Below are 22,257 nucleotides of genomic sequence, written 5' to 3'. Positions count from 1 at the left end.
TTATTAGTTGAAACTGTAATTAAATTAATTAACAGAAAAAGTGGCTATTTAAAATGTGTGCTGAGATAATACTCTTCACTTCATAATATTTTGTATAAAATGAGATTTTTATACACTAACTAGAAGACATTTTCAGTACCCTTTTTCTCATCTGAATTCCAAGTTGTGAAAATGTTACTTTGTGAGAATAAACACATCAGAACTTAGCAGAAGTTTGATCATAATGAACCATGACAGTAGAGAAAGGTGTGCTGAACGTTCGCAAATTGCTTCTCAGAAGAGCTTAAACTTACATTCATTGTTCACAAATGAAATCAGCATGTCAGTGATCAGGACAACAGGAGAAGACATTAGCCTAAGGCTGGAGAAAAATAACATCCATGTGAAGGCAAGAATAAAATAAACAGTTAATAAAATCAACTCCGATCGGGAAACACGTTTCTCTCTCAAATTACTGAGTAGATTCTCCTAGTAACCTGCATCTGACCAGTTTTTTTTTTATTAAGCATCAGAATCATCTTTAGAAACGTAATGCATCCCAAACTAATAGTCTGGCTAAAAATAGAACACTGTTTGAAAAGTAAAGTATGGATTCAAGCATATAATACTAAAAAACATGTAACCTGTCACTTATACTGATGTCCCTCGGAAGACCGTGCCACGAAGATGCTGCATATGTTCAGAATAAAAAAGCGAACAATCAAGAATGACATATGGAGTAAATAATGGACACGGTTTCTATAATGGCAGTGTGCCATTCAATAATAAAAAAAGTTTAATGGTCGTTTTAAATTTCAATAAAGTAAATACACTTGTATAAACAGAAATTCTGTTTTGGTTAGGGTACCATACACCGTGTCTTTGGCAACAGGACACTATTAAATGGAACTTTATTGGCTAGCACAAAACAGTGCATGTTGTAACAAAAAACCAGAAGACCGTATATGACTGACTGTCTTTGGGCACTAGTCCAATGGCAATCCAAGTTAATAAACAATGATCTGCATGGAAAACTATAGTATTACAGTTATTTAAGGGGTATTATGTATGAAACATTTCTCATAAAATTTGTAACTGATTTTGCTTTATATCAAAACTTTAAAAGAAAACCTCGCCGACCTATTTAAAATACAAATGTGATGTCTGGTTAGACTTATTTTCGTTAGTCAATATTCACATTCACAAAGAGCTCCTTATTCACAATGGAATCTTAGGAATATTAAAAAAAGTGACTTTTTGTAACATGAGTTTCCAAATAGCACATTAAAGTGCAAACTCAAATGGCACAACTCAAACGAAGACTTCATTGAACCTACTGTAATTATTCTCTATTGAAATACCAGAGTCAGCACAAAACCTAGGACAGTGCTGAAACAGGAGTTGGCATCCCTATGTTGAGGTAGGATGACGTTCGGGATGTATATTACTTTTTTAGTATGATTGATAATTATTTAATAGTGGGTTTCACCAAGCTGGTCACCTGTTAGATCTATACTTATTGGTATTACTGCTGAGCACTCCTATTATTGATAAGTTATATCAATTTGTAGACTGAAGTTCGTCAATGTGCTTGCCGGTGAAAAAGTGCAATGTCTGGGACTGCACTATCGAATTATATGAAAAGAACTATTTGTCAGAGATAGATGTCCGTTTGTTAACTCTGGTCGCACTTAGCTTTTGTAACACGAAGGTTTCTTCTTCAATAATCATCAATGTTTAACACGTGTTGAACACTGATGGTTATTGAAGAAGAAACCTTCGTGTTTCAACAGCTAAGTGCGACCGGAGTCAACAGACGGACATCCGTCTCTGACAAATAGTTCCTTACCTGTTAGATCCGACATTCTTGGTGTGGTAGTCCCCCAACCTTTTTGACTTCACCCCTCCTGTTTTCTGAATTTGTGTTTAGGACTCTATGAACTTTACAATTTCTAATCAGAGCAAAATTGCTTGTACTTTCTCCCTTAAACATGGTACAATTGACCTACACCTGACTGGCACATTTATATACTCAGGCCAGCCACTGCAAGCCTGCAGTGAAGTTTTAAACTGTCATTTCGACCTGGCAAAACTAAGCCTTTTGCCGCGCCTAAGCCTTCCTTTTTTATTACACATAAGTCACCCCTAAGATGGGCCCTAAAGGTCCATGGGGCAGAGTGCCATGCATTTAAAACTTAAGACATGTGCTTTTACGTTTTACATGAGTTAGTTATGAAAAACTCCTAAAGTGTTTTTTCACTTCTCTAAGGCCTATGTGTCCCATTGGCTAACACTAGGGTTACCGGATTACACAAGTGCTAACTTTGAGTTGGAAGCAGACAGAGATATGCTGTTTACACTCACAAGCATTGTAATTTAAAAATATCTTTAAATGGTACAGACTGATTTTAAGTCACAATTGTGAAAATGTCACGTTCAGAAAGTTGGCAATGTTCTACTTTTAATCATTTGTGCCTTCTGCCAGTGTCCTGGGTGAAATGACTGTGAATGGCTCTGTTTGGGTTTCTGTAGTCCTCCCAGACAGTAAGGGACAAGGTGTGGACAGGAAGGGTCATCCTACCAGGATGGCAGGGGCAGAGCTGTGCCCTTACCACTAGCACACACAAAGGAACCTTACACCAGCCTATTGTCACCACAGACAGTGTGGAGCCTTGAAAGGGAAGAACCTTCCGGAAACAGACGTGGGAGTAGAACAGGGTTTGACCCCCATTCATGAAAACTGGCACCAGGTATAAATACTGGATCGTCAGACCAGCTCTCCAGAAAACTCCTGGACCTTTGGACATTACAGGAGGACTGCCCAGCTATTGAGGACTGCCCTGCAACCTGAGAAAAACACTAGACCTGCTTAACTTCATCCTAGACTAACCTGAGTGACTACATGGATCAGTTGGCTGACCTGCTGTGTGAGATACAGGGACACCCCAAGCTCCAGAGCCCCCCTGCAACAGCCCGCTGACCTGCTGCACTGGTCCTGCAACTGGACCTGCCTGAGCCTTGCTGCCTTCTGCTGGAGTGAGTTCCTCATTCCCAAGGGGTGTCCCCCAGGTTCTAGACCCTTGGCTGGCATTGGTTTTAGCTTCTCCAAACACAAAAAAGGTGAAATCCTGCAGTTTGGGTTCTTTGTGACCGCGAACAGGCCCGTTTGTGCAGAGACCCTGCCACCCATGTCAACCGTCAACATGAAGCTCAGTTGAGGCCTGCTCTTTGAACAACGAAGATTGCCAGCAAAGACCCGCAACACAATACCTTCACTCCGCCCTACAGCAATGACCTCTTGCGGTAACCGCCACGCAAAGCTTCAGCAACAACTGTCCATGACGCCCGACCTGTTTTTCGCTCTACAATGACAACCATTTGCAATGCTCTCCCTGCTCCTCATGGCCTCTTCCACCGCAAGCGGAACTCTGCACGCCAGACTTTGAGAAAGTAACTCTTTGAGCGGGGCCAACCTGGACCCTATATGCGGCCCACACTCCATCCCATTCAGCCTGAACTTGCTATTTTCCACTGGCCTAGTACAACCAGCGGACCGTGAGCGACACTATATACTTTTAGGTGCTATCTATATAAAGACTTTAAAATTGCTTTTCTACGGTTCTACTGATTGAATTTTTGCCATTCTGGTATCATTGTGTTTATGAAAATGTACTCTATTTTTCTAATTTGGTTGGGATTTTCCTTGTGTTTTCACTTTGTTACTGTTTGCATATTGCATAAGTACTTTACAAATTGCCTGACTGCTTTGTTCCAATCTACCAGGGGGTAAAGCACAGGTTAATTTAGTGACTGTTGCGGTTCACCCTGACAAGGATTGTGATTGTTGCCTGAGTGGAGGTTCCATCCCCCTCAATAACCCAGTTTCTCACACTACCATCTTGCTGTATTAATGCATGTGGGTTTAGGCACACCAGGTTCTTCACTTCTTTAGTCCAGTGATGTGTGTTGGTCCATTTCCTGTTGGTACGCAATTAAGCTGTAGATGGTTCCTATGTTGCTAAAGTTATGTGGACTGGTGGTGACACCAGTGTATCTCTTTCTAAGACTCCAAACAAAAGGCACATTTGAACTTGTCCTTTTTGCATGGCTGAAAGCTGTGGATGATGCAAGACTGAAAACCCCACCAACAAATAAAGTTGTTGCTCTATGACTAGTATAATTGTATGGCAACATGGTTCTATCTCCGGCAGCAAGCTGTGGGTCTCAAATCAAGTGAGGTGAGTCTTAGATTTTAGCTTCTTTATGTCAGCAGTCATTTTAATTCCAAATTTTGTGGAGTATGCTGAGAATCTGAAATATACCCTGATTCATCTTAAGAGTCCTTTCCTTAACTACACCATCAAGAAACAATTGAATGGTGAGGAAATGGGTCAGTCAGTGACTCTACAAGACACACTTTTTGAATAATATGGAATTAGGGCAAATAACTTTAAGCTTTGGCAAGTGATCTCCTTCAAAGATATAGATTGCTTAAAATAAAGGAGGAATAACTAGGGATATGAAAAGGAATAAAACATTGAAAATAAACCAACACCTAGCGAGTTGTATATGCGTACTACCACGCTATTAATTTCCCATTGAAACTGTTTTCAGTCTGAATGCCTAAAATATGTAAGCCTATGGATAATCTAATGCAGACAGGAATATTACCCAAAAGTCCTACACTGTCACTTTTCTTTAGAAGTGAAGCCTCAGAGGAGGAGAGGATGGAAGAGGAGGATTTAACTACCTGGCAAAATTAACTGATGCAGTTGAATATCTGCTGAAAGATGCTGTAGGAACTATAGATTAAAATCAATCAGCAATACGTATGTGACTAAGAAACATTTATCCTATATTCATAAGTATTTTACTTTTTCCTGTACTAAATTCTAGTTGGTGTAAGTGGGCCTCAAAGTTGAAAAATCAGTTAAAAAAACATTACTCATAGAGCAAAATGTTGTAAATTGCCTTTATTAATTGTTTTCGAGTATAGAATGGCACCATGTTGTACTATGTGATAAACTAGGCTTACTATAGGAGCGGCAGAGAAGACCTATGTGCAGAGCAAGGAGGGATCCTTGTGAAGCTATTTAGGTCTTTTTTAAGAAACGCCCTGACCCCGCATGCATTGATTAGTTAGAATAGCTACTCAAGCTTACTTGACCACAGGAAATATCCAAACTGGTGTGTTACGACAATGACTATACAAGGACTGCATTTTTAATGACACATGGATCCACCTAATCCTGAAGAAAGCTCAAGGCCTACCTAGGCTATTGGCAGGGCAGAAACTCGTTGACGTCACATTAAAGAGAAATATGGGTCCTAATGACCTGCTTTACGTCAATCACTGCAATTTAATTTTGTGTTAGGGCGATAAATAATTACACAGCTCTAACAATTACTAACCCTCCAATGTGGTAACCACATATATACCACACGCAGTAGCCACAAGACGCTACTGAAGCTCACCATGGGCAGTTGTCCAGAGCTAGGAATAGAATGGCGGATGAACCATGTCACACAATAAGGACACACAACATATTAGGGACTCAGGATAAAATGCAGAGAGGAGACGCATCGGTTTCACTGCCAGCCATGCAAAGTGTACTGAAACAAGTCCAATTCAAATAACAAAGTTGCTCAATGTAAACAAAATATTCTGCTAACCTGAAACAGAACAGCAGTCAGATAGGAGATCCTGAAGGAACATTTTCTAACATGAAGAGATAAAGGTGTATACTAAAATATAACTAAAGGAGCATATTTGTCTAAAATTACAGGGTTAATCTGTATAGATCCTTTAGACAAGAAAAATCTATATTTATGTAATCCGACTAACCGTATTGTATAGGAGATACCATGCAATGTTTAACTTTACTAACATACAAGATCACAGAGATTTTGCTTCAGCTCATATAGAACTAGCCCTGGGCACTGAACTCCGCTCCGCTGGCGGAGTTTGAGGAATTTTGTGTACTCCGCGTTCCGGGGAGAACGCAAAGTTCCTGCAAAACTTCCGACTCTGCAGTGGAGCAGAGTTCAGCCCCGGACCCTCCCGCCTCCCACCCCCCGCAATAAATATTTTCTAAATACAATTAACAATTAAAGTAAAATAAAACTGCACTTACCTTATCGGGGCATCCTCGGATGCCCTCCTCCTCGCCGTAATCCCCTACGTCAGACATACTTCTTGGTAGGACTGCGCATGACGCAAAGGATTAAGGCAAGGAGCAGGAGGACAGTCCGGGACGCCGCAATAAGGTTTTTGGCCAACTCCATAGAGCTCAGCGTAGAGCAACTCTGCCTGCTACGCCCGGCCCTATATAGAACCACATAAGGCATGCTTTTTTAGCTGAATCACAAACATGCAAATATCATTGCAGAAGAGACGCATATATGTTTGATATAATTTAGAGATAAAAATGATATATATGAATTTAGCGGCCGAGGCTGCTAATCAGGTTAACATGACACTTGTGAAACTTTAAAAATGTCCTGCATTCACATGAAACAGCCACGTGCAATCCAAGTGGAAAACGTTCATAATACCTCCTTATGTTATACAGAAAGTAACGACACAAACATGTCTGTACATAATTCAGATATGTACATACCCAGATGTATTCACAATAGTTCGGGTTTGATATCCGACTAATGGTATTATGAAACTGGAATACATTTCAAGCATATTATTTGTAAGGGAAGTGAAATGTAAACTTGCAAGACAAATTAAGGAAATACGAGAAGTTTTTAAGTTTCCTACTCACAGATAAGGCAGATGCTCTAGTGTCAAAATGAGAGGTGTTGTTCAGATTTTAGAAAGGCCTCCCAGTTAAGAATACATTGTGGGTCCTGGCCCTGTACGGTTGCTCGAACCGTCAAGCAAAATTTTAAATGATGGACCTTTGATTCAGCAGAAACTAAACTGGTTTTCCCTTAGTCAAATAAGTGATCTATTCTGACATTTCTTTCCAAATCGTAACAGAACGAAAAACTTTCTAAATTACGTGGAACTTGTTAACATGGGAGAAACGGCACCCGCCTCGATACCTAATCAACTGCAGGAATTAGAATGATACTACATTAGCCAATTACGTTTCATGGGAAGAATTCGACTTCTTTATTTATAGTGATGAGGTCGGAAGTCTGTTAAGAAGTACAGACACGGGAAAGGGGACTGTGCAGTAGAAGGATGGCGTTCGTTTGGCACTGCTTTAGAAAGGGCCATCATTCATTCAACCATTACGATGATTAAACCAGGAGATGCAATACATTCTTACATTTGAGGAGACTGCTTTAAATTAGGCACGAAGGGCCACATGTATGTACCTTTGTTTAAGGTCGTGACATAAAAAATGTACATACATGTGGCCCTTGGATTTTCATACATTTATAATAGCGATTACCTCATTGTGATTCCCAGAAAATCGCAATGAGGTAATCGCTATTACAAATGTTGATACATGTGGCCCTAAGAGATTTGTAAGACTTGGAGATACATTTTTAGGTCTCGTGGGCGTGGCAGGGCATAGCCCTGCTCTGCCTCTGCGAGAGCTCTTGTAAATACAAGATTTGTAAAAGGGACTCTAAGCCCTGCCCCTCCTTTCCATTGGGTAACGTCAGCGTTTAAGGTGAACGCTGGCTTCCCAATGGAAAGGAGTGTTTTTGGGTGCCACCCTGTCCGTTTTTTGGACAGCCCCTCCGGACACCATGGCCTGCTTTCCGGCTGCTGTGAAGACTTTTCTTATCTGCTTGTTTATTTAACAAGCAGAGATGAAAATTCTTCACCACAGCTGTGAAGCAGGCACGGAGAGCAGAGGTGCAGGGGGGCATGGGGAGTATAGCTCTTTCCCATTCTGGTGTTTGTTTTTTATATCTCTTCAAGCCGTAGTTTAGACGGGGGTGGGGTGCGAGGCTAGTATTTATCAATGAAGGTTCGGTGCCGTTTCTGAGCTAGTACTGTAATAAATAGGGTTCGATTCCTGTGTTTGTTGGAGGTGCATGCCTTAGGTGGCATGGGGGCTGCAATTCACGAGTAGTCCTTGGGCTGAAAGAATCTGCATATGGCCAGTCAGGCTTGTGTTGTTAGGAAGGGCCTTTTATCTACGTGGAATGTGACGGTAAGCGAGGTCTTGATGTGAGCAGAAATGGGGGGGTGGGGTTGGAGGGGAAAGGAGATTTAGAGGCGTTCCCTCAGATGCCAGCGTTCCAGAGTGAACTCCGAGAAAGACTTCTATAAGGGTGGGGGCTGAGCGCGAGGCTATAAATAGCGGTGCGCGTTCACGGCGAACACTCAGCTCGGCTGTAATTGAGCCTTTCAGAAACTGCAGAAAATGTATTACAGCCCAAATTCAGATTTAGGGGTGCCTGCCTACTAACGGGGTGACATCGCTCTCGTGTGGAAGCAGAGAGATGCAGGTAAATTTGGCGCCCGGCTTGAAATGTGAAAAGACACGGACAGCAACGCTGGGGTGAGCAACCCCCCACCCCCATTTCCCCCCTCCTCCAGGCATCCCCCGACCCCCCCCCCCCCCCCACTTGTTTCCCGAGCTCCCGCAGGCACGGCGGCTGATAGCAACCGTAACCCATCCAACCGGCCCCAGAAGGATGAAAGGCTGAGGAATGAAGACCGGAAATAGGCACTGCCTTCCTCTGCACTCTACCAATTGGCATCAAGGATTCCCCTCTTAAGAGATACTCATTATTAGCCAATGAGCTCCTGGTCTCTGCTCATGATCACCCTGCCGCCCCTCCCTTACAATTCCCTCCCAGATCGCTATTATCCCTCAATCAGCACTCCCCACCTTTTTTTTTTTTAATGTGTTGTGCGAACCCTCCCAATCAACACAATTACCCTGACCCGCCATCCATGGACACCAGGAGCGGGACGGAGCCAGAACAGCCATCACCTCTTGGGCAAGAGGGCGGGGGCGGCACGCAATCCTCCGTGTGTGCCATTGACTGGTTCGCAGGCACCTGGTCAGAACCCGGGTTGCAGCCGCAACCCCACCCTTGAGCTGCATGTCACCCCTGCCCAACTGTCCCAACCCCTCCCCCAGAGCTCTGACGCTAGAGAGACTGCTTTAAGCAAAACCGCCAGGGCAAACCCTGAGAGCTTCCACCCGCCCCACACAGTTCCAAAAAGTAGGACAGCTATGGGCCAGCTCACCCTGCCCTGCACTTTTAGCCAAGGACGGGCGAGGGGTTCACTACTCCTGCAAGAAAGCTTCTTTCTCAGTGCCAGTCAGTCCTGTTCCATTACGTGCAAGAGATTTTGAGGTGCAAACACTGCCAAGGGAGAGGATGTGTCGCTACGGCCATTGGTGACCACTTTTGAACGGGGGAACCGGGAGAGTCTCGGCGCTGGGTCAACTTCCTGTGACTCTGGGAAAATCATTTCATGTCCTCGTGCCTAAAATAAATGACAGTGTCCTTGTGTAACATAACGCCACAAAAGAATGGTTTAAATCTTAGACAATCTTCACCGGTTTCAAAAGCAGGCATACCTCTGCATTATTCACCGACCCCCGTATAGAAGTCGCTTGAGGACCTCCCTGATGGGGAGGGGCTGAATCTTACTGACTCATACTCACACCTGGGAGCCCCTCCCAGCAGTCACCGCTCTGGCCTTTAGATTTGCATCTGGTACCCCTGTGCCAGCTCCGCCCCTCACCCCTCGGAAACACTCAATGTAGCCAGACTTGTGAACTCAAAACAGAAGCAGTGCCAAATGCACATGTACATCCAGGAAGTGGCTGTATTCTGAGCCCTGTGCATTATTAATATTCAACAGTGCTCCTGGCGTGTAAACACCCGTAAGCAAATGATTTCACATGGAGCGGGACAGGTTTAGTGTTGGGGAAATAGCAGGATATCAGAGGGACGCTTGTTGTGCTTCTGTCGTGTTGGGTTGTGCTCATTCTGTGTATAGTGCCTTCTGGCTTCCTTCAGTAGCGCTGAAGGGAGCACGAGAGATTCAGTACTAGGATCAGGAAAGAGGAGCTGTGTGGAAACAAGAGGGGCACAGAGAGTTGCCTCATGGATGGGGTCATCCGCACACAAATGCTGGTATGCCAATGCGCGAAGCGATCATGTTTTGAGAGTAGGTGCCCTTGGGCTTCTGGCCAGCTGTTCGGGGTAGTGGGTGACCTGAGATGGTGGACAGCAACAGAAGTGATGAGCTAGAAGTTTGGTGAAGGAAGGAGGGGGTATTTAAATTCTATAACATTTCATGAAAAAGCATTTTAACTCCATTCTCAACAACGTGATTTTCTTACAGTTTTTGGTCTTTTTTTGTAAATTTGAGATTTTATTACTGTATACAACTGGGAATTCATAATAAATAAAACAAGCATTTGCAATGCAATAGGTCTCGCATTTACGCGTTTGAGCAATTGACATTGCAAATAACAAAGCTTTTTATTTTTGTTTTCGTATTAAAAACATAAATAAAAATCATTGTGATTTACAATGCCAACAGCTTAGACTCGCGTAACTGCGAGACCTATTGCATTGCAAATGCTTGTTGGAGACTTGCAGCTATAGAAGGGACTCCAAGCCTGAATATAGCCAGGAAAATCAACATAACACACGTCTACGCCATCTCTCAGTGTTTACCTTTGAAGAAGCAGCAGGAGCCATGATAACATGTGCAGCCCAGGGGTGTGGCCTTTGTGTGTAGAAGATGACAGTATCAGACTACTGTAAAAACTGGGATGTGAGACTAAACGTCTTAAACACATATATCTTTTCAGTGCAAGCTAAGATGGACGCTGCCCACGTTCTTCATCGAATGAGCCGGCCTCTGTTCGCACTTCAAGGGGCTGAAAGAGAAAGGCGGGGCCACGCCAAAAGTATGGCAGTCATGCCAGCCCCCGATGACCACAAAAGGGGGCGGGTCTGTCGCGCGCAATGATGACGCGACAGGCGTGCCCCACCAATAATTGGTCAACTGGTCGGTGCGCGCCTCAGAAGTGATTACTTCCGGGTCGCGCGTTGGTCTAACGCCGGGCCAGTTAGAACTGGCCGGGCCTGGTATCTGGAGGGGGTAATAAAAGGCTGGGGAGCAGCGGAGTCTGCCTCTTGGCGCGCCGCTCCCGCAGCTTGCCTTATACGCCAGCCTCGCTAGGAGGCTGTACTGTAATTTCCCCAATCACCATCCACTAAAAGCAGGGTTTATAGAGTGTATTGTAGTGAATTTTATTTTCAGGATCAACATCGTATGTTTATCAAGTGTGTTACGGTTTTCTTTCCCTTTGTTATACGAGGTGATTTTCCTTTGCAGGTGATGTTTATTGTCGTTTTTAGTGCTATTCCTTGGTCAGGCAGTAAGGTCATGATTGGTGAGCAGTAAATTGAAAGTCCTTAGAGGGCGGCACCATTCTTGAATGTGGTCGCCCAAGGGGGAGGGACAAGTGGTCTCTCGTAGCACTCCAGGGGCAGTTACAGCCGGTTGGCTGGATGGGTGCGGGGGAGGGGGAGTTACGCTTTTCGGTAGGCTGCTTGGCCACCCTGCACGTGCACAATGGCGCAAATAAACGGCGCATAACTGCAAGGACCCCATTATGGAGATAATCTCCAGGGCGTACAGGGGTGATCTGGGGGGGGGGAGAGGAGGGAGTACACTCACGGGGAACGGACCCTCTGCGCATGCGCACTCCGGTTGGAGGGCAGGCAGAAGGGCGTACGGGGGTGACCTGGGGGGGAAGTACACTCACGGTTAACGGGCCCCATGCGCATGCGGTTGGAGGGTGCGCATAATTTGATAAGAATCTGACGCCAGTTATTGACCTTGCCGTAGGCTCAAATACGGATACGCAGAAAAATTAAAATGCTATTATGACTATTGATTATAGTATGTTTAGATTCGGATAGGATTACGTTTGTATTAAAGATATGTTAAGGTTAGCAATGCAATATCTGTACCTATCCATGTAATCAATGTAATGCAATGGTTTTCTGCGTATTTGTGTAAATAATGTAGATACATTTTGTTTTAATTTTGGTTTTAAATTTATGTTAATAAATACGGCCGGGGGTTTAACAACTCCCAAATCCAAAAACGTTCATCCCGAGGTAAACGTGTTACTATCTGGGTATTGATAAGGGAGGAGAGGGTCTAGACCGTACCTGGCCATAGAAACGGGGCGCTTTTCATTTGCAAAAGACAAGAATCTGAGTGTGTTTTGGCAAAGTAAGAGCGCCTTGACGACTTCTTGAGCATGCAGCGCTTATTTTTTCAAACAAGATGACTGCTGAGTCTGTCCCATTACCACCAAAAGGTTACTCCTCCAAAGGGTAGTCCATGTTTTCAAAGTGAATTTAGCTTCTAAGGTGGATATACCACAGTACCTTGGAAGTCCTATTTTTGCAGGTTCACAGAAAAGGAATTGGAAAGTGAACGTGGTATAGTTGTTATGGACATTATCATGAGACTCGTTTTCAAGAGAAAGTAAACACTATCACAACTGATTGCTACAAGCAACAAGGGGAAGAAATAATTATTGAAGAATCTCTACGATCCATGCAGAACGATTGCTTTAAAAAGATGTGTGTTTTCTTGTGTGAAATAGCGCGAAGTCTAAAGTTTAGCGCACGTGTGTTTTTTTCAATTGACTGCTTTGCACTATTGCTTTGAGCATGATGTTGCCGACGACAAAATTGTGTACTGGATATAGAGCCCTTTTGTGTCGACCTCGACCATGTTCTTCCTTTGCACTGTTCAAATTGCGAACTTACTAAGTAGATGATTGAGGCCAGGACATCTTGAATTGTATTTGAATGCACATTCAGAAAGCACTTCAGCTCAATTTCTACACATTACTGACTTGAATATACAATTGCTTAGCAGATTCTGATGCAAATACAAGCACAGGGTACATATATTTGAAAGTGAAGCTTGGGCTTATTATTTCGTTTTTTTTCACAAAACAGATGTTTGCGGAAAAGTGGATGATTTAAATGTTCGATATAATTAACCGCCACAATTCTATATGTTCGATATAATTAACCGCCACACTTCTATATGTTAAATTCATTGTCATAAATGTTTCCTTTTATTAAATTAGAGTTACTACTTTAGATGAAGATTAAAATATTTAACTGGTAACCTATCACAATTATTTAAAAAGTAAAACAAATTTTACAAATGTTATGATGACCATATTAAACAGCTCGTGCATTTTGCCAAGGAGGTATTCTTTAACGACTGTGCTTCTTTTTCCCCCACTATCAAGCAGTCACAAAAAAATCTGCAAGCAGTCAAACAGAGAAAAGGTAGGTACTGCTTAAGATAAGAGCGGTGGTGCAATGGAGTGTCGACAGAAGAGCTAGGATTGACCTTGGGGATGAATGAGAATTTGTTTGTGAACGAGTCTTGCTGGTACAGAACTGGTGTTCCTGGAAGGGCTGCAAACAAGGAGCAGCAGAATGAGAGTACCACAATCCACAAGATCCATTTCAGCAAGACTCAAAACGTGACATGGTTTTACAATTCACCAATTAGCCAGATGCCCTAATATTCTAATGTGGTAGGAGTTCTGTTATGTTATTAATATTTCTAGAGTGTAATTGCTACCCAAAGGTGTCCTAGCGCTAACTGAAGTCCTCAGGGACCCTGACCAGGGAAAAGAAAGTTTTGAGGGCTTTCCTAAACGCGAGTAGATTAGTCATGCTTCTAAGGTGCAACGGGAGGCCATTCCATGCCATGGCTGAACCAACCGCAAATCTTCATCCGCCCCTATTGGCTATCTTTACCAGGGGTACTGAAACCAATTTTGCTTTTGCTGAGTGTAGTGCTCTTTTAGGTAGTCGAAAGCAAACACATAACTCAAAATTATCAAGTTCTATGGAAAAACAATGCGTTTCTACTAGTCAGCCAAGAGTAGAGAGAGGTATTACTGTCACATTATCTGTAGGACGTCTGCATAACCTGTGTGATTCAGTGTAGTTCAACAGTTCTACAGATGCTGCAATGAGAAATGCTTCTATAATACTTGTCTGGTAGTAAATCGTTTTTGCTTTCAAGATGGACAACATGTAGCGAAGATCTAGGGGACAACATGCAAACTTTCTAGATTGACTCAGGGGTTCCAGATCCTTACTCATGCTTCTCCATTCTGGACCTCACTTTATCAATTTCTGTATCAACAGAAGCCACCTGGAAAAGCATCAAAAATATTTTCAGACTAACTTCAGTAGATTCAGGTTTACTGATGGACTGTGTACAGTATTGGCATTATTTACCCCACTCCAGCCCTATCGACTTTATTCTTTCAAAAGGATTTAGTAAGAATCACTCTTGGAGGCAACACCCCTGATGAGGGAATAAAACAGCCTCTGAAAGCCCCTAGACAGGTGCTTCTAGGAACAACAGAGTAGGTTTGTATAAGCTGGAATTAACATCTATATAAATGGTGCAGGACATTTTTAAACTAATCAATCTCGACGTTCTGAAATTGTATGATGAACACATACCAATTCTGATATATTTGCAGATAAAGCGGTAATACTTGTATGCACAGGAAATTTAATGCATCACCCCCCTATTGGGATCTGAGACCTTCTGTGGCATAAGAAAGCTTACCATCAATATGGGAAAGACCACGTTCATGATTCTCAAACCAAAATCAAACTTCACAGCCACAATAAAATCTATGACAGGTGACTCAAAAGAGTACATTGTATGATTATCGGGCACATGCATCACGTCGACGAGGGCTTGTGATGACTAGTCCAGCATCAAGGATGTGTAGGTCACTCTGTCCCAGAGGAGCAAGTAAAGAGTCCAGCCAACTAGCCTTTGGATTCACTCCGGGGTCCTGCGTTCAACAGATGCAGGTCCAGTCCTTCTCACCCAGGCAAAAGGGAAGCAGATCAGCACCAGTCCTTCAGAACAGCAGTCCAGCAAAGTGGCAGTCCATTCAGCAGCACAGCAGTCCTTCTCCCTCGCAGAGTATCCACAGGTTCAGAAGTGTATTGAAGAGGTAGTGTCTGAGGTCCAATATTTATACCTAGTTCTGCCTTTAAAGTGGGGAGAACCTTCTGGAGACATGCCTTTGAAGTGCACAGGTGCCCTGTCTTCCATGCCCTGGCTCCAGACTAACTACAAGGGGTAGGCAGCCCTTAGTGTGGAGGCAAAACAGAGCCTATTTAAGTGTAAGTGGAGCTGTGCCCTTCTCCTTCCTCCCATCCTGCCAGTGATGGCCCATCCAGGCGTAACTAAGCTCTATATTGTGTGTGGCAGTTTAGGAGGCATACTCAAGACCAACTGTTAACTACACCCAGTCGTGTGACCCAGAGACAGTCTGCAGGGACCAAATGGCTAAGGCAGAAAAATACCTACTTTCAAAAAAGTGCCATTTTCAAATTTTTATTTAAAATCTGACTTCACCATAAGTTAGAATTTTTCATTACAATTCGAAGGACACCAAACATGAATGAGTTGCTTTTTCCCATTTAGCACTTACAGCTATATGTAATAAGGTATCACAATGTTGCCTATGGTAGAGGGGGCCTTGCAGTAGTGAAAAGCATATGTAAGAGTTTTTCACTACCAGGATATTTAAAATGTAAAAGTACATGTCCAACTTTTTAAACACACTGCACCCTGCCCTGTGGGGGGTCCATGGCCTACCCTAGAGGATACATATTCAAAAGAAAGTTTTGGGTCTTGCAAAAGGTTTATTTTGCAAGGTAAAAATGGCAGTTTACAACTGCACACACAGACTGTAATAGCAGGCCTGAGACATTAAAGGGCTACATAAGTGGGTGGCGCAATCAGTGCTGCAGGCCGCTAGTAGCATCCAATTTAAAGGCCCTGGGCACAGGTTGTGCCACTGTACTAGGGTCTTACAAGCGAATTAAAATAAGCCATATGGGTATAAGCCAATCTTACCACGTTTTAAGGAGAGCGCACAAGCACTTTAGCAGTGGTAAAGTAGGAGGAGTCCTAAGGCCAGCAAAAACGAAGTCAGCAAAACAGGAGGTCTGAAGGCAAAAAGTTAGCGGAAAACTACTAAGAAAGGAAGAAGCTAAGGAAAATATCCTTCTCTAAAATATTTTAATATAAAACCAGAGCCTTGTCTTGAGGCGTACCTGGATTTCATATTCCTAGATAAAAAAAAGAGCTCTCTACATGAAGTTCAGAATTGGAACCCCTCATCCTTTGTCTTATACCAAAATGTGGTCGAAGTCCCCGCCTAACATGTTACACTGATGCAGTTGTTTAATGGGTGGCTCGGAAACGGTTACACATTTCAAAGCTGTTATGCAAAAGATCACTTGAGAATCTATAGATACTACCTACAACCCCTGCTTCTAAAACGCAACATACGATGTGCAGACAAAGAAGCAATAGCATTCTGTTACAGATCAGATCTATAGGGGATCTTCATAGCGGGACCATCATACCTCCATGCTGCCTGTAAAATAAAAGCTGCAAAAAGACTGCCCTAGAGGGCTCAGCCCTAAATGCAGGGAGCTGCTAATCATAATTGTACAAGCTCTCAGCTCTAGAATGATGCTGTCCGATGCAGCTATCCTGTTTGAAAATCATCCGCACACAGACTGGCAGGAGGATATATTGCGACCTTACATTGGGATATATTTAATCAGGCACAGGCCCAGGCCCAGTCAGTTCTTTTCGTTCTGGATGCATGCCTCCCAACCAGTATCTACCCTATTCGTTTGCGTTTTAGCACAGGCGTAGCAACACCTCTTTAATATTTTTCTTTTAATTGTCTTATACACGTATTAGTTCTAGATTGCTCAGTGCATTTGCACTTTGCTGGCTAGATGGCACATTCACTTTGTTGGCCACTTACCACAAGGACTAAATTATATATTACAGCTATACAAATGCAAGTCACTATGGTGGGGGTGATGAGCTATGTTGACTTCGCCACAAGATTGAACAGCTCCCCCCCCTGCTAGTGAATTATGCTGTGTAATAGCGTTGGCAGTATTTTTATGCGTTTTTGCACATTCTTTATTAGCCTCGCTTCAAATTGTAGGCTTCATTTTGACCTCTAAATAGCATAATAGCACGTGAACTTTGTTGATTAGCGTTAGGCTAATGAACAATCTGGCTATGTCCAGGATTCCTGTTTTTTTTTCAAGACAGCAGACATACCTAAAGGTTAACAGTAAGTGTTTTCATTCTTGTATTTGTACAAAGCCTTTAGTTTTACAAAATAATTTTCTTCTATACAGACAACAGCACGTACATAAGTTTCCCTAAGTAATGTAAACGATAAGTAGCCAGGTATACATGTAATGTACAATCTGTTTTTAAATGTGGTACAAAAGTAACTGGTATGACATAATGCTGAAAACAACAAAGACCTAATTTATTCATTAAAGATTAAATGGAATGCAAGTCGGTTGTACTAGCAAAACCTGAACAAAATGCTAAGAGTGACGATTCCTTCGCTTTAGAATGGGCCACTAACAAACTGCACCTGACCTGAATCCAAGAACTTTGAGTTCTGAGGTCATGCTCATTGGTTGTAGCTACATGACCTAAAAGGAATCCCCAAAACAGTGGCCCACTGGCCCTACTGCTGATCTGGAAAAACCACTACTAAAGTCAAAGGTTCCCCTGCCTGGTATTTCTTCGGATTTTGCTTTCCATGTGCTAAGGGTAGATTTCCGATAAGGTAGATGACACAGGCTTTCTGCAGATGGCCTCCAGAGAATCTGAAGCCACATTATAAGGATGGTTAAAAATAAGCTTTGGTGGCTCGCACTAGCACTTTACACAGATACAAATGTTTTACTTTTTCCAGCTGCAGCACAGTGGCAAGAGTGCTTGCTAAAGATGGCAACAATATCCTGCAGTATCAAGTTACAGATTCGTACAGATATAACCAGAAATCACAAATCCGCTTCCTATCCACATTACCTCGTGTAATAATAGGAACTTTGATGGTGATTAGTAACCTGGAGTTGACAGTGAAGGTCTAGCAATAGTGACATGAAAAATCAAGTAGCTGCCTAAAGCAGGGGGCTTCAGGATGTCACTGTCACCCCTGCGCCAAGTGGGAGTGGTGGTGGGAGGAGATTTATACGGGAGGTCAAAATCTCTCTACGGCTTCAACAAATCCTATAACAGAGCTAGAGAAGAGCATGCACCATAAATAGATAGAAACCAATCACACAGATACGAATAAGAGAGCCCTAGAACTGCTCATGTACAATGCAATTCCAGAACAGATTGTGTAGCGGGAAGTCTCAGGTAACACTAAATCTTCTCACCTAAATGAAGATTTCCTGAGTATTGAGATCGTCTACAATAACAGCAGGTTTACATTATCAACATTTATTAATTTTCTATCTTGCTACCTTTGTTGCTTTTTACCATTTAAAACAACAGTCCAAACTAAACTAGACTTTGCCAAGCATACTACCTAGCTTTATGCAAAAGTCACATGGGTGCACTGCTTTTTCACCATGTTGAACATATAAATTGCACAGTTTTCTTACCAGTAGACAACATCCAGTGGTGCAAAAAATCTCCTCTGAATTAAATCAGCAAAGTAGCGTTCAGTTTCGCGGCAGGCAGTTCCATTTCCAATTACAACTGTACTACACCTACGACCAAAAGAAGCACAATATTTTTTTGTTATAAAAATGCAAGTTTCATTATGTTTTATTTATGAAAAATGATAAAACGTGTCCATTTGAATGTAAGTTATCTTGTTAACAAGAGCTCCAAAATAGTGCTGCACTTCATTCGCATGTACAAAAGGATAAAACTAGCTCGTAGGTCAAAATGAGTTTTGGTGGCTAGAAACTGCTGCACATTAATCAGTACTGAAACCATTTCACACATCCGTGAGAGCTACAACAGCATGAATTGATAACAAGGTAGCTCTAATGACAACATGGAATTATAAAGTCACCTTCTAGTGAAGTCCTAATTCGTGTGTTTTTCTACTATCTTCAGACTTTGCAATTGTCACCTCGTGTGAGTACTAGGATATGGTACTATGCATGAGAAAAGCCATAACCCTTCCAACCCTGGGATTGTTCTCATGATTGTCGGTTTTCTTTAACTCATAAGGATCTTAATGGTGTGAAGGTTACAATAATTCTGTGGGTAGAAAGGAGTATGTGGTGATTGAGAGAAAGCATGTGGAATAGGCGTAAAGGTGTAACAATTAAAGAAATGTAACCATATTATTGGTCCTGACTCTATATTCCCAATCTATGGACAGGTGTTACTGAATGGAGAAAAGGAGACAAAAAAGGACCATCGAGCAGTCAAATGGCTTAAATAAACACTGCTTTGAGACAGCTTATGAGTGAAAATATACAGAGTAACCAAATGTGAAAGATAAAAAGGAGAGATACCATGAATGCAGAGGAGTCGTAACAGCATACAAGAGTAAAATGAAAGCCAAATGAGCAAGGAGAAAGAATGAGAAATTGGCAAAGGAAGGCAAAAATACGTCTAATTAAGGAACTGAAAATAGATCAAAGAGGGTCGAAAGATTGGGCAGGGAGAGCAACAAGAACGAAGAAGCAGTAATCAAGTAGATGCAAGATGTAGCAGTAAAGGATGGATTCCACAAGGATTATTCTTTTGGAAATTACAGGTGGAGATGGGATTGAGGGAAAAAAACTGTGCGTAGCTCCCCTACCACTTACTTGGGACTGGTCCTCTGACCAGTCCATGCCATTTCAAACCCGGCTTTGAGCCTCGAGGCCTCTGTCTCACTTCTTCTACAGACTCCTCTCTCTCACTTGGTCTGCTTTTACTCTCTCTCTTATGCTGTTCTCGACTTTCCATGCTCACTCTATTCAGGGCCTCTATGCCACTCTTTTTGCATCTTCGTCCCTCTCTTTTTTTGCCAATCTTTGGGCTTTTGGCCCTCTTTCTCACGCTTTGCTCATGCTCTCATCTAATTTCTTTTCATACTTTAATCAATCAATCAATCAATCACTTGTAAAGCACACTACTCACCCGTGAGGGTCTCAAGGTGCTGAGGGGAGGGGGTGCTGCTACTGGTCGAAGAGCCAGGTCTTGAGGAGTCTTCTGAAGGTGAGCAGGTCCTGTGTCTGCCGCAGGTGGGTAGGGAGGGTGTTCCAGGTCTTGACGGCCTAGAGTGGATTGTTTTCATGATTGCTGTGGCGTCTTCCTCAGTGAGTGTTTCCCAGCTGGTTAGGTGAGTGTCAATGTCGGTGGTGGGCAGGTTGGCGATGAGATTCTTAGGGTTGGGTTGTTGCTTAAAGGTGCTGTAGATCTTTTTTATTTTGCTGCGAAAGATGTTGGATGGGTTGTTGCAGAGAGCCTGAGATGGTGTGAATCAGTTGGCTGTGGCATCTAGGGTGGTGAACTCCTTAACGAAAGAGAAGATCTCAATGCCTCAATATGTTCAGTTAAGGCTCTTCTTTTGGTATCTCTCATTAGATGGTGGTAGTACCGGAGTACAGCCTTGTACGTAGTTCAGATGTCGGCGTCAGGGCTGGCTCTCTTTTCATCTGTGTAAGTGGTGGTTGGATTCCCAGAGGTCATCTGTAAATAGCCTGGTTGGTGGTTCTGCCTTGCCTTTGAAGTTTGATAGGTGAGAGTGACTCTGCACAGGTCTTAAAAGCCAATAGTTGAAGTTGGTAGTATCCTTGTCTAGGTTGTCCCAGGTGGTGGGTTGGTTCATTACAAGGGTGTTGTGGCAGTTAGCGTCTGTCATTTTGTTCAAGATTTAGTTGGGCAGGTTAATACTGGTGGGTACTTTGGCTTGCAGTGTGGAAATTTGGAAGTATAAAATGGAGTTTTCGGTCATGTGAGCTGGTGGGGAAGAATGAATCCAGTGTTTGTCCCGCGATGTGTGTTGGGTTTTTTCAGGCTCTTGATGAGGTCTGTGGAGCAGGGATCGGTGGGGTCTTCCAAGTGGGAATTGAAGTCCCCGAGGAGTATGAAGTTCTTGGAGTTGATGGTGAGGGGAGCAATTAAGTCTGCAATGAGGTTGCTGAAGTTGATTTGTGACCCAGGTGGTCTGTATGCTACGGTCCTTTCAGGGTGCAGCTGTCATTTGTATGTAGACTGAAGTGCAGGCGTTCCATGAATGGGATGTCTGAGCCTGTGGTTGCGGCTCATTTGATGGTGTCTTTGTAGATAATTGTGAGCACTCCTTCTGGATTGTGGGGACACCTTGGCGTGCAATTTTGAATCCTGCCGCAATTGCCATGGTAATGTCGGGGGTCGATGTTGGGTTCAGCCAGGTTTCTGTCAGGAAGAGGAGGTCTGGTGTGCTGTTGGTGAGGGGATCCCAGATTTTGCATGACACGTTTGCTGAGCGAGTGGGTGTTGAGGAGTATGCATTCAAGCGTATGCTGAGATTCTAGTGGGGCGTGTTAAGTGCTTGAATCACATCTACAACATGGGAGGATAACAGATCAGCAAAATCACCACCCACATGATTAACTCCTCCATCAAATCAGCCACCTTCCCCAAAGATTGGAAACATGCAGCAGTCAACACCCTCCCCAAAAAAACTATCGGCCGACCCCAGCGAGCTGAACAATGTCCCACATATCTCTCTGCTCCGATACCCAGCCCAACGGATAGAGAAAAAAATCAACTCACCACCCATCTCGAACTCCACAACCTACTAGACCACACCTAATCTGTTTTTTGAAGCAACCGAAGCATGAAAACAGCACTCATCGTACCCATGGATGAAATCTGCACTATATTGTACTGTGGAGAAACTATAGCCCTCATTTTTCACGAACTCTCCGCTGCTTTCAATACAGTATCAGACTACACTCTCATCAGTAGACTGCACGACAAAGGCATCCAAGGACTGGCCCTCAACTGTATATGCTCCTTCTTCCTTACAGGAAGAACACAGATTATACGACTACCATTCTACTACATCGGAATCCAAGAACCTGACCTGCAGAGTTCCCCAGGGTTTATCACTCAGCCCAAACCTGTTGAAAATTTACATGACTCTGCTTGCTGGCGTAATCAGAGCACATGGCAATTCCATCATTTCCTAGGCCGATGACACCCAACTCATCCTATCAAAGTCCGACAAGTCCACCACCTCCAGAACCAACTTTGGTGACTTCATGGTCAACGTAGCAGATTGGATAAAAGCCAAATGCCTGAAACTCAACTCCAAGTTGGAAGTGTTGATCTTCGGCAAAAGGAACCCCCCCCCCCTCCCACACCCTAGGGAGTCCACCTGATGGCATTCAGAGCTCAGACCCACACCAACTAACCACGCAAGAAACCTAAGAATCATCCTTAATGACAAACAACAT

General features: G+C 43.2%; 1 protein-coding gene across 1 annotated transcript in view; it reads right to left on the bottom strand.

Moving 5' to 3' along the window:
* Positions 1-22,257, bottom strand: part of SRBD1 (S1 RNA binding domain 1) — a 781,048-nt gene that overhangs the window by 374,536 nt on the left and 384,255 nt on the right. Inside the window, exon 15 of the mRNA XM_078649673.1 lies at positions 18,469-18,576. Coding sequence (XP_078505799.1) covers positions 18,469-18,576 — 108 coding nt within the window. The remainder of the gene's footprint in view (positions 1-18,468; positions 18,577-22,257) is intronic.

Source organism: Lissotriton helveticus, chromosome 6, assembly GCF_964261635.1.
Source record: "Lissotriton helveticus chromosome 6, aLisHel1.1, whole genome shotgun sequence".
Taxonomy (NCBI): Eukaryota; Metazoa; Chordata; class Amphibia; order Caudata; family Salamandridae; genus Lissotriton; species Lissotriton helveticus.
This window is presented reverse-complemented; position numbering and strand designations above follow the sequence as displayed.